The 12,305-nt window shown below is 38.0% G+C and overlaps 1 protein-coding gene across 3 annotated transcripts in view; it reads right to left on the bottom strand.

Annotated features, from left to right (window-relative positions):
* PPTC7 (protein phosphatase targeting COQ7) overlaps positions 1–9,185 on the bottom strand; it is a 374,331-nt gene extending 365,146 nt beyond the window's left edge. For 2 of the 3 annotated variants that reach the window (XM_044068639.1, XM_044068638.1), the window contains exon 1: positions 8,736–9,184. In XM_044068639.1, coding sequence (XP_043924574.1) covers positions 8,736–8,937 — 202 coding nt within the window. In that variant the 5' untranslated portion in view covers positions 8,938–9,184. Of the gene's footprint in view, positions 1–8,735 lie in introns of all 3 variants that reach the window. The other variant, XM_044068637.1, reaches the window with a different exon arrangement.
* Between the last annotated feature and the right edge of the window lie 3,120 nt (positions 9,186–12,305).

Raw genomic sequence — 12,305 nt, 5'->3', positions numbered from 1 at the left:
GGAAGCATCCCATTACAAGCATGGCATTTGCTTTAACAACACATGCACGTTTTAAATGTTAATTTAGAACATATAAACAACATGGTCTCTGTATTCAGTTACGTCCTGTATAACATGACTTCCCATAATAAAAAAGCCGTGCAGATCTGAAATGACCAATACAGAGAACACTATTCTTAGATGGAGTGATATTACATTAAGACCAATTTTATTTAACCATTCAAACAGTTCACACACGTATGCACTGAAAGCTAAATAAGCTGATAATGACATTAAAAATGCCATCAGCATATTTACTCAACAGAAAAGTGCTGATAGGTAAAAATGAAAATACAAAGTTGAACAGTATAGGACCGAAAACAGACCGCAGTGGAACACCAATAGCAAGGTTTGACCAAAGTCAAAATCACAAGGTAATTATTATATGCTAATGGGGTCTTCCATAACAATATGATCCTGAAGATCTTAGTAACAGGATCCATCTCGACAGTCATGCTAGACATAAGGAAGTGATTTTTTTAAATTGGCATGCAATTAAAATGGCAGTAGTGTGAGTCAGAGCATCCAACACAGTTTCTGGAACGGGACTAATTTTTTTCATCTGAATTACAGATTTGTATTTTTAGAGTTGCTGTTACTGCTTAACAGTAGTTGTCAATTGTGAACAAGATAAAGTAGCTCAATTGCCGATTTTCTAAAGGCTGTCAATTCACAGCTCTTTATGTGCTCTCAACCAATCGGGTACAAAATCAAAAGAACCAGGGACAAATCCAGAAATTATCAAGGGCATTTAAAATATTAGTTCTATTAACTTGAGACACTGATAGAGTAAGACAATGTGAATTAATATACATTTCCTGAAGTAAAAGACGTCTATAAGTCTAATTATCTTTATTTATATATTAAGTGTAACTCACCACCCTTTCTCCAAAAGTCACCAGTTTTAGGAGAGTTTAAGCGGGACAAATGTAAAATTTGAGTCAACTTCAGGGATGTCCCAATAAGTCGGGGACAGCTGAAAGGTATGGCTAACACTTTTCCAGTGGTGTCAAAAGTTATCACTATAATCCAGATGTTGTTATATGACCACTCTTTCTTCAGCTTCAGAGAGCTTTCAAAAGACATCTAAATGACTTTTACAATTCACCAGTGTCAGCAGTGGGAAGCTGTGTGTTTTTCTTTGTCTTGAATGTTGGTGAAATGTGATGTACCCGCTTAAAAGCATTTTATAATTTCAGATACACCATCTCTATCCTTATAATGCAGCAGTGTACAAAATACATACAACTTTCTATTCTAAAATGTATACATTTACTGGAGAACTAATGTTTTTGTTCCATTCTACCACTTCTATTGTGCTGCTAGCATGCGCACTTGACATGTTACAATGCAGCATACTAGCATTTCATCCAAAGCAGAGTCTCTGACCAGGAAAAAGTAGTAGTTATTCTGTGTTGTAAATATTGCCAGGATCTGTAAAATGTATAAAGTAAGTTACTAGACTATGGCATTTGCAGTTTTTCATAAGAAAATATAGGAAAATGTTAAATGGTCTTTCCTTTTAACAATGGATTGTAAGTGAATTGTTCACGTGTATTCTACTACAGTATACAGGCAGTGCTTTTCATCTTCACATCCCATACATTCCCCACTAGCTAGCCACTGTTCTGCTAAGTGCCTCATCAAGAAAAATAACTTGGAGCTATCACTGTAAGTCAGTGAAACAAATCCTGGATGCGACACTGTTTACATAATTCAGTAGACCCTTCCCAAACAGACTTGTTATATCTTGTTTGGAGGTTTTGGGTCCAGTGCTATTTATGACTGATAATTTGTTTCAAATTGGGTATCTTTCCATCTTGCTTTAAGGAAACTTTAGTAACACTAAATAAACCTTCATTGTATCCACCCAACCCGGACAGTTTGCATCCCACCTCAAGTCTAACATTTGTTGGAAAGGTTCTGGAGAGCATGGATTTGCTTACAGCTTATGTCTTGACTAAGGTAACTATTTCTGTGATTCTTTTCAAACTGCCTTTTGGACCTGCCACAGTACTGATACTATGGCTTACTCATATACCAGGATCTAAGGTTGTATTTGATGGGGGCTCTCCTTGATCTCACTGTGGCTTGTGACATGCCTGATCATAGTAACCTTTTGGAACCACTTGGGTCCTACTGAGGAGTCATTTGCCTCCTACCACTCTAGCTGGTTGCATCAGATGTTAATATCTGTATACATACCTCCCTGACTGTGGAGTTCTACAAGTTTCAGTTATGGACCTTATTCTTTTGTCAGTACATCTGCTGCCTCTTAAGTTTTCTCACTAGAAGGAGAAGGCCACAATTGCACCTCCATGCTGCTAATGTGCAGCTGTACTTCTCCATCCTTTACGTATCTGTGCCCATTCTGAATTCCCTTTCAGATGATCTTAACTACATCAATCTGTGGATGCTCACAAATTGATTTTAACCAGCACATCCAAGATAGTTGCTTTGCCTGCATAAGCTATGCCATACAGGAAACTCCAGTCTTCCAGCTCTGAGTCCCTATAGCAATCTGTGGAGGGAGGCTTGAATTTGTATCAAACTTGCGCAATCTTCTAGCAGTCCTCAATTATAAGCTGGCACTAAAAGACCATTTTGCAGCAGCTCTTTAGTCCACATACTTTCACTTGAGAAATGCTGCTTGAATCAAGGCCCACTCACAAAGGATGATCTGGCTGTGACTACACAAGCCTTTGTTCTGTTACACCTAAGGTTTCCAGATTATGAACTTTATAACCTTCAGCTTGTGCACAATTACACCGCTCAAATACTTAACTGGCACATCATGTTAATGAATACTGCACTGGTTCTACAGAGTGTTTCCTCAGTTGCCTGTTCAATCACATATAATCTATAAAGGTCAGGTTTTAATATACTTGGCTCTACATAACAGCTCCCCACTACTGGAAAGAACTTCCTGTCTCACAGTGTTCAGTTTGCACTACCCCAAGGGGCTGCTGATGGTCCCAGGGGAGATGTAAGAGTCACCTGGGATTTATTTGTCTTTCACGTTGTATCTTTTGAACTTATTAGCTGGGTGGCGTTGGCGGCAGTACCTTACTGACTTCATGACTGCATAGTCCTATTATCCATTAAGCTTATTTCAACAGATGTTGCGTTTATTAATTCTAATGCCTCATGAATTATTCCTTTGTTGTTTACATTTTAAGATTTGTATGCTGCTTAGGCTTAAACAGCTGAATAAAGCTGAACTTTTAAAAGCCATCCCGAGTACTTGAATGAGAATCAAAGCATTTTCCTGAACCTCCATGAAACAAGAGAGCATCAGAATGCTGGGAGATCAGGCTTTAAGTCCTGTCATTCCAAAAAAAAATGATCAATAGTAACCTAATACTAAGAAGACTAAACAACTGCTTTTCATCTTCAAAACTAAGAACCATCTTAAATCTTCCTTCTCAATCTCATCCCTCAATAACACTCCCATCACCTTGGAATCTCATACCAAACTACTAGGGGTCATTATCGATGACCATCTCAAATTTGACCTGCACATTCTCAACAACATTAAGAAAATCCACCAAAAACTCGGACTCCTTTCAGGAACAAAAAATTATTTTCCAATAAAGCCAAAATCTCCCTATCCCATGCCTACCTTCTCCACTGCCTACTCTATGGCTCACAAAACCTCAACAACCATCAAACTACTCTCTTAAAACTAGAATCCACCTACAACAAAGTTGCTAAATTTGCTGATGACCATTATTACCACTCGCACCACTGTCTAGTCCTTAAAAAGCTAAACTGGCTAGAACTTCCCCTCCATTTCCTTCTATCTCAGCTTCAAATAGTACATTCTATTTTATATCTGCCTTTCTTCTGTCCCAACACTGCCTCTCGTCTCCCTCTACTCCCCACAAAGGTCCCTACGTACCTCAGAACAAAATCTTCTTTCAATCTACAGGCCTAAAATTAAAATAAGACAAAACCTTTGCAGCTACTCCCCAGCCCAATCTTGGAATAAACTTCCACTGGATACTAGAAAGACCAAGCACCGACATCAATTTAAAGCTGCTACTAATCTAAACAGTACATGGATCTGTTACTGCAACTACCCTCCTTGACTGACCCCCCCCCATACTATTCACATCCCTCTCACCAGACTCCCTTTCTTTCTTCTATCTTTACTCTTAAATTGTACATTGTCTTATTCCTATCTAAGTCAAGCTTAGTACTCCACAAGTACAACTGTTAAGTCATCATATACAGTTACTGTACTGAGAGTCATACTGATGTAACTTGGTACTTACTCTCTGAAAGGATTGTGCGGACTGTTTTTATTGATGTTAGAATGTATTTACTCTTTAAGATTTAATCAGGTACTTGATATTATGTTAATTCCTTTTTAGCATTATTCTGTACCTGAGTTTTGCATTCCACACGTCTTGTTTTACTGTGACGCTTTCCTTCCTGGGCCTCCACTGAAAAAAGGTTTTGACTCAGTTAGACTAACCCGGTCAACAAATTTCAAATAAATAAACAACATCAACAAAAGATAATCAGGGAAAAAAATTAGGACAACTACTATGCCCTTACTACTTGCCAACAACAGAACACATTTCAATTTCTTAATCACGTACAAAAAAGAAAACAGTATTTATTTTAGTTTTTCTTAAAGATGAAAAATTATTCCGTAACAAACACAAAAATGCTGTACATTGCACAGGACCTACAGCAAAAAGTTTCAAGATGGCAGAAAAATGTTAAAATTCTCAGGTGCATACAAGAAGTAAACAGTACTCTGACCATTACCTGATCTCAAAGAAATGGGGGGAAACAAATAACTGAAATGACTTTGCAGTGCACAACTCGGAGCAGAAAGTGTACAAAATCTTGCTTTAAAGGCATCACTGATGCAAATTATTGTACTCTATTCCAGACAAAAAAAAAACAGCAAATATCTACCTCTATGGGTTACTAACCATCATAATCAGTCAACAGATAACTACTGAAGGGGCAAAAAAAGTCTGCAGGGGCTCCCTGTCAGCAAATGACTGAGGAGGCAAATAAATGTAAAGGGGAATCTCACAGCTCCAAATCAGTCAGTAAAGTACTACAGCATAAATGTTGCCTTGGGGAATTATTTTAAAACAGTCACTATAAAGTGCAACACAAAATGTCCCAACTCTGCTCAGAACCCTGCCACTCCTCCCCCAGTCAATATAAGTGATGAAATGCACAGCAAAATTTCACAGCTCTTCCCAGACACATACTGCAATGACAAATGCTGATTTCTAGAATTAGCTTAAAATAAATGCATGGTGACTCACAAATATAAACCTACTGACCCAAAGTTGCAGACACTCGTACACAGAAATTATGCTGTCTATACAAAATCCTTTCAAATTAAAAAAAAAAACATAGTAAAAAATACACAAGCAGTTTGCTAAGAGTAATAGTGCTCACAGTGCGATCATTATAGGAAAGTAATGTGTATTACATGGAAATAACAGACCTTTCAGGGGTAGAAGATCCAATGTTGCACTATTGGTTAGTCCAACACTTCCCTACAATGCCCACCAATCAGGCATTATTACTTACTTCCCTAAAATGCCCACCAATCAGGCACTATTAGTTACTTGCGCTAAGAGTCAAATCCCATACTTAAAAAAAAAAAAATCAAAGAAAAAAAGATGGTGTGGAGCCCAGACAACTAGGTTTTGGCAGATGGTATTAAAAACTACAGACCAAATGCCTCAAAATAAACACTGCTGCAGTTAAATAAGCAAATTATTATTTTCAGAAATCCCAAACAACAAACTGATTTTGAAAACTAACACAATTTGTTGTCCAATAACACAACCACCAGTAAAAGCATGTCACCTGGTAATTATCCCAAATACATCAGCAATTTGGCTGTAGTGACGTGGTCCAGAATCACAACAGATAACTCTGAAGTTCAAAAGCCCTGATGACAGTTTGAATATTTGTGATAACAAAATTAAAGACTCATTGGCAGTTAGCATTGCCTCGTAGCACTTACTTCCTTAGTCTAGTTCCCAACTAAGGTGCTTTGTGAGCAAAGTCCTCATGTTTGCCCTACAGTCAATTATTTTTTTCCTCCCATATCTCAGAAGAGAAACTGAAACTTAAGTGACAGTACTCCAGACTGACTACTGGCATGTTTTTAAATGCATCACACACATGCATGCATGTATATATGAAACAAGTATTATATATGTGCGTGTGTTTGGGTGCGAGTGTGTATATACACATGTATATATATATATATATATATATATATATATATACATACATACATCTCAAGAGAAAAGGGGGAAAAAAGGAGAGCGAGAGAGAGATGCACACACCACAGTCACACCCATTCACATTAGCCCTGTGCTACACTGGCATTGTGTCCAGAACTGGGTTATGCATTTTGCTTGTGGTTCGACAGAATAGGTTCATGCTACCCCACACTCACAAACAGGAAAAACAAACTGAAAATGAACATAAATGAACAAATACTTTGTGTATTAGCAAATTAATATTCGTCAAACACCATCCGGATCATCAAACTAAAAAACGGTGATGTGCAAGTTAGTTAGTTTCAAGGACTCCTCAGAACCCCATAATTTCTAAAATAAAATCCACATGAAAGATGCAAACTGCTGCTTGCCACAGTCCTGATTTGGTGAACTTAGGAGTGCTAAAAAAAAAAAAAAACAGTAGCCAAGAACAGACTGACTAAAGAGAAAATCTCTCTGACATTTCCCTGAACCACACTGTGCACCCCAATGTGCAAAGCATTTCATGTCATATGAAATAATTTTCAGACGTTTTCTGGAAACAGTTTGCAGATCTATCTGGATTCACAAACAGAAGCCATGGATTAAATGGAGTTCATGCAGTATTGTTATCAGTGACAGGACTGAGATGATCATGGAATGAAGACACTGCTTGATGTTTACTGTAACCTCCTGCTCTGGTCAAATATATGCAATTTCATCTAATTATTAATTCACATAGTTCTTATCTGCTACTTATAGCTCTGAATGTACCATCACTGAAATGTGGAACGCTGACACTCATAATATGAGACAAATGGGCAACACATACCAACAGCTTACTTACAACCTCAACTAGAACGAGCACAGGAAGGTTAAACTGTATTAATTTACAGGTACAAAATGTTCTGTTGATGAATTAATATGATTCAGTATTACTTCCCATGGATCCATCCATTTTGCACATGGTGTTGGGGTGTCACGTCACCTGTGACAATCTCGAGTCAAGGTATACACTGCCGCGTGGCTAGCCTTGCTCCGGTAGTTCAGTCATACCACTCACTCGCAAACACATTCACACCTAATTTAGAGTGTCCAATCCACCTACTTACTTATAAAAATTCTTAACAATGAACCCTTTCAATGTGGAACAATAAAGAACATAAACTTTTTAAGACTCAAAATAAAGAATATTCCTCATAATTAGGTACACTTGAATGGTATGCTGCACTTTTTTTAGACACATTGGTAAGATTTTGACCCTCAGATTTGTCTTTACTCCTAAATGTACTGATACTGTCAGACCTGTTTATGGGTACATACCTTATTAAATAAGTAAATAAACTAAGCCTATCCAAAGGCCACCATCACTAAGTATAGTGATGTATATAAAATAAATATAGCATAATATATAAGCATATTCGGTTCTGAAAAATAAGAAAGTGCCCCTCTTTCTGACCCTCTTCTATGATGTTAATGCTTAGAGGTATGCAATTCATTTACTGGCTATTCCCTTGCATCAGCAGGATGTAGGCAGTGTTAAGAGTTTGCAAGTGACACACATTACTGAACTCACTCTTTGCAAAATATTAATTATTATACTTTTAAGATTTACAACTATAAAAGGATTTTTTGACATGCAAACTAATTTTGTGAAACCCAGTCCATGATATGGGTTCAAGATTTCCATTTTACCATACCCAACTAAAAAATAACAAAACATCAAAACTGTGATACTGTACTATCAGCAACGACAGTCTGGAAGTTTTATAACTACAATTCTAGTTACAGGAGGCCAACAACGACCTAGCTCTCAACCTTCCATCCCCAAAATGAGGAACAATAGCCCACTGTGGAAAAAATGAGCAAAATGTGGAACACATACTAATGGCATACTAACAGCTTCAACTAAGAAGGATGGTTAAAATATGCTGGTTTTACTCATAAAGACCTTTTAATGAATTAATATGATTAATTTGTATTTACCATGGACATCAGTTAATAAAATTCATAACGCAGAATGCGTCAGATCCTTGCAATGTGGAACTTCCAGGGCATGGACATTTTAAGACCCTAAATAACGTAAATTCCTCGTAAATAAGGTACACTTAAGAGATAAGAACAACGACACAAACGCCTACTCCTCTGTTTTCTGTCGAATCTATATACCTAGCATAATGTTTTGTTTTCAATGGTCCAACTATTTGTCATCGTATGTCTTTTATTTACTTCTATTTTAACTCTGGGATGTAGGTGAAATGGGTCTTTGGGATCAGCCAACCTGTAATAAAAGCTCCTGCTGATCTTCTCGGCCACTGAGACAGTCTTTGACTGTACTACATACGACTCATGAATGCAAAGGATGTAACATGCAAGTTATTTGTGCAGGAATACGCTTCATTTTTCCCTTATCAATAGCATCATACTCATTTCTCTACTTACCTAACACATCTGCCATCCTATGTCTAGCTATAAAACAAGCGTCATCTCCATAACACATCCCCTTCTTCAGTAGCCCCTTTCGAAAATTTTTCCCAAACCCACAACTTGCAGTGACCAGACTGTAATCCCGGGAATCGGTCTGAGTAAGGCTGCCCAGCACCGCTCTAGCCACAAGCCTGCCATAAGAAAGAAATGAAAACATTTTCCAGGGTCCCCGTTCTTCACGGGGTCCCGAGTGACAAGCATAAAACCCGCAACAGCGCTTTGAAGTTTTCTGACGTCAGCAGCCAGTAATAATCTTTGCATTAAGTTGGAATGTGTTTCCGGATTATCGGTGACAGATCTTCTGTTCTTTTTGTTTTTATGTTTTGCATTGTTTGCATTTCCTTAAACCGCTAAATATATATTCACCCTATCCGCCATTTTTTGTCTCACATGATATACCCTCAACTATTTAACTAGCGGTGACGCTTCACCTATGCTATTGCCCCGCCTCCAGGCTCGTGATCTAACTTTGCAACCCCGTGTAGGTTAGAATTAAGTGTTTTGTAATTGTTCTTAATCTTTTTTTTATCTGAACTAGTCCTAGTAGTCTTTCTTGCTTTCACTTAATAAACAATGTTGAATTTAAACACTGACTGATTGAAAGCAAAGTAATCCAACTGAATTCATTGTTTTCGACTGTCCCTGATTTTGCAGAGTCATACCTCTGAACTGTCCCTGATTTAGACTCAAATATTAGCTCTATCCCTACGTCTCAAGTGTATCTGATTACGAGGAATGTTCCTCATTTAAGTTCTTAAAACATTCATGTTCCTCCAAGTTTCTCATTGAAAGGATGTGTCACACATTCAGTGTTAGCATTTTTTTAGCTGATATCTATGGTAAATAGAACTGAATCATACTAATTCATTAAAAAAACTATTATATAATTAAAAATATCACATTTTAATTATCCCGTGAGCTTTCTGGATGAAGTTTGTAATAAGCTGTTAGTGTGTGTTCCACATTTTGCCCATTTGTTCCACATTATTTTGTATGAACCTATGAACCTATGAATTATGAAAGGTAGTGTTCCTCATTTTGGAGATGGAAGGTTGAGAGCTGTCCCTCTTAATCCCTCCTAAAATGGGTGACCTTTGGGGATAAGGTGGAGAACTCTACTTAATAAATAATAACAATAATTGGAGTTACAGGCTTTTTTATTTCAAATATGTACACAAGCTCACATTTTCTTACTCTGTCAGTGTTTCAAGTTAATAGTGCTAATATTTTAAAAATGTCCCCATTTTTTCTGGATTTGTCATGTCTTCGTAAAATGCTTAATTTTCTGGTAAATCTCTGAGGATTACAGTCACCTCTCAACCTCTTAGCGCAAGAAATCTGGACAATGCCTAAAATAATTGGGGGGGGGGCAAGATGTCAAAAATAGGTACGGATTTTAATTTTTTTTTTCTTATAAACTTAGAAAGTTGCTGGGATAACATTGTTTGTGTTATCATACATTTTATGAAGGATATAAAGTTTTCACCTAAATGTATGTCATTATTTAGTGACTTCAATCCTCTGTGAATTGCCAGAAAAACACACATGGCACAGTAAGAATAAAAATTTGTCCCTGATTATGAGTCTTTGTCTCCATTATTTTTCAGGTAATTGTCCCTAATTCCTGTGCAATGAAGTCAAGCACAATGGATTACAGTAAGCAGAGATGTGCCATGTATAAACGTTAAACATTTTCATTTAGCATGAATTTTTAAGACCCTGCCATGGTTCGGTCTGAAAATTTGATATTTTGGCACTACTGCCTTTTTTGGACTGCCACTAGACCCTCCCCCTCCACCCCCATTATTGAAAGGGAAAATGACAGTTGGGGCATGTTTGTATAGCTCCCACTATATTTCATTGTAGCAGTAATAGACTGCAGTTTTCCAGTATACCAGAATGTGGAGCTCCTTTTCAGGAATATAAAAGAATTTTGAAAGTGAAAGAGTGGAGACTGGAGCACTAGATGAAGGAGGGAAGACTGAAAGACTAGCTGAAGGGAAAAGGGCCTTGCAGCATGACTGGATTTTTTTTTTTCTTCTAGTGTTTTGGGACAGAGAAGTGAGGTAGCAGTTTGTGTCTGTCTCTTGTTGAAATCCTGGATGATGGTATTTTGTGGATTCAGGAGAGAAGTCTGAAACCAGTAATTCCACGCCTGCATATGATTCAGCAAGAAAAGGAGTTCCCTTGGGCCTAGTGCAGAGATGACTACCAGAGTTCTGGCGGGTGATTTTCCATTTTTCTTGTTGGAGGAACTGCAGTGCTTGGTCACTGGGATATTCTAGACAGAGTGATGAGAGGCTTTTGGCCATCAGTTTTATACTTTTATAAGATTGTGGATCCCCCCAAAAGCTTTGTGGATTACAAATGGCTGGGATCCATATGAGCTCCAGCCTTGGGCCCCATCATGCTGGCAGTAGGACTGTAAGTAGTCACTGGCCAGTAAACAGGGTACAATGGAGTGTCTCATAGTTGGTCTGGTTAGACTGATTAAGGGGATAGAGGGTGTTAGTACTGTTGCCTTAAAGTCTCTTTATTATTCAGTGACATTGCATTTTCTCTCATATTTGTATTGTTGCATTACAAATCTTTATTGTTCAGTGACATTGCATTTTGCTAGTGTTAGTACTGCTGCCTTCAAGAATCTTTACTGCTCAATGACATTGCATCTTTTTCATATCTGTACTATTGTATTATAACCCTTTTTTCCCCTCAGTGACATTGCTTTTTTTCCCGTGTTTGTATTGCTGCATTATAAAAGCTTTACTGCTCATTGATATTGCCTTCGTTGTGCATGTTTGAATGTCAAGACCTTTTCTGTTGAGTTCTGGGGAAGGGGGTGAATGAATGTTTTCATTGCATGCATATCTCACTCTGCCTTACTGCAAACTGGTGCACTGTTGAAATAATGTATTTGTTGTTGTGCTACTGCCCTTTAAAACTAAAGTGTCACCTAGAATAAAATCTGTTCACTTGCCACCTTGGGGTGTTGGGCTAAAAAAAGGGGTGTCACCAGAGTCAAGTAGGAAGGAACCCATATCTACTTCAGCTAACCTGCTGGTGCGCTACATTTGGGGGCTTGGCCGAGATTGCCTGTACTGCCTTGAACTCCACCCTGTTCCCCTGTACATGTGGAAAGCAACTCCAGCAGCAAGATGAACCCAGAAGAAGCTATCCAAGTAGGTCAGAACCTTACACCAGAAGCTGCAGCTTCACTGCCCATAAATACTATAGGGCCTGAAGTTTTGAATGCTTTGGGAAGTCTTGTAGAAAAATGCTTAAAACATACACAGCCATTCACTGGGTTTGGCTATCGCAAATTGCATCTCTTTTTCTGGCAAACAACCCACACCTCAGGGAGAGGAAGATTTTGAATCTTGGATGGATCAGGCTTCACAAGCCCTAGAGGAGTGGGATATCCCAGAATCTCAGAAGAAGCAGCGGATAGCTGAAAGTCTAAAGGGATTAGTTGCGGATACCATACACAATCTAAGGATGGGTAAGCAAGATTGCATGGCCAAGGAC

This window comes from Protopterus annectens, chromosome 4.part0 (genome assembly GCF_019279795.1).
Source record: "Protopterus annectens isolate FY-2018-M chromosome 4.part0, PAN1.0, whole genome shotgun sequence".
In the NCBI taxonomy this organism is placed as follows: domain Eukaryota; kingdom Metazoa; phylum Chordata; order Ceratodontiformes; family Protopteridae; genus Protopterus; species Protopterus annectens.
This window is presented reverse-complemented; position numbering and strand designations above follow the sequence as displayed.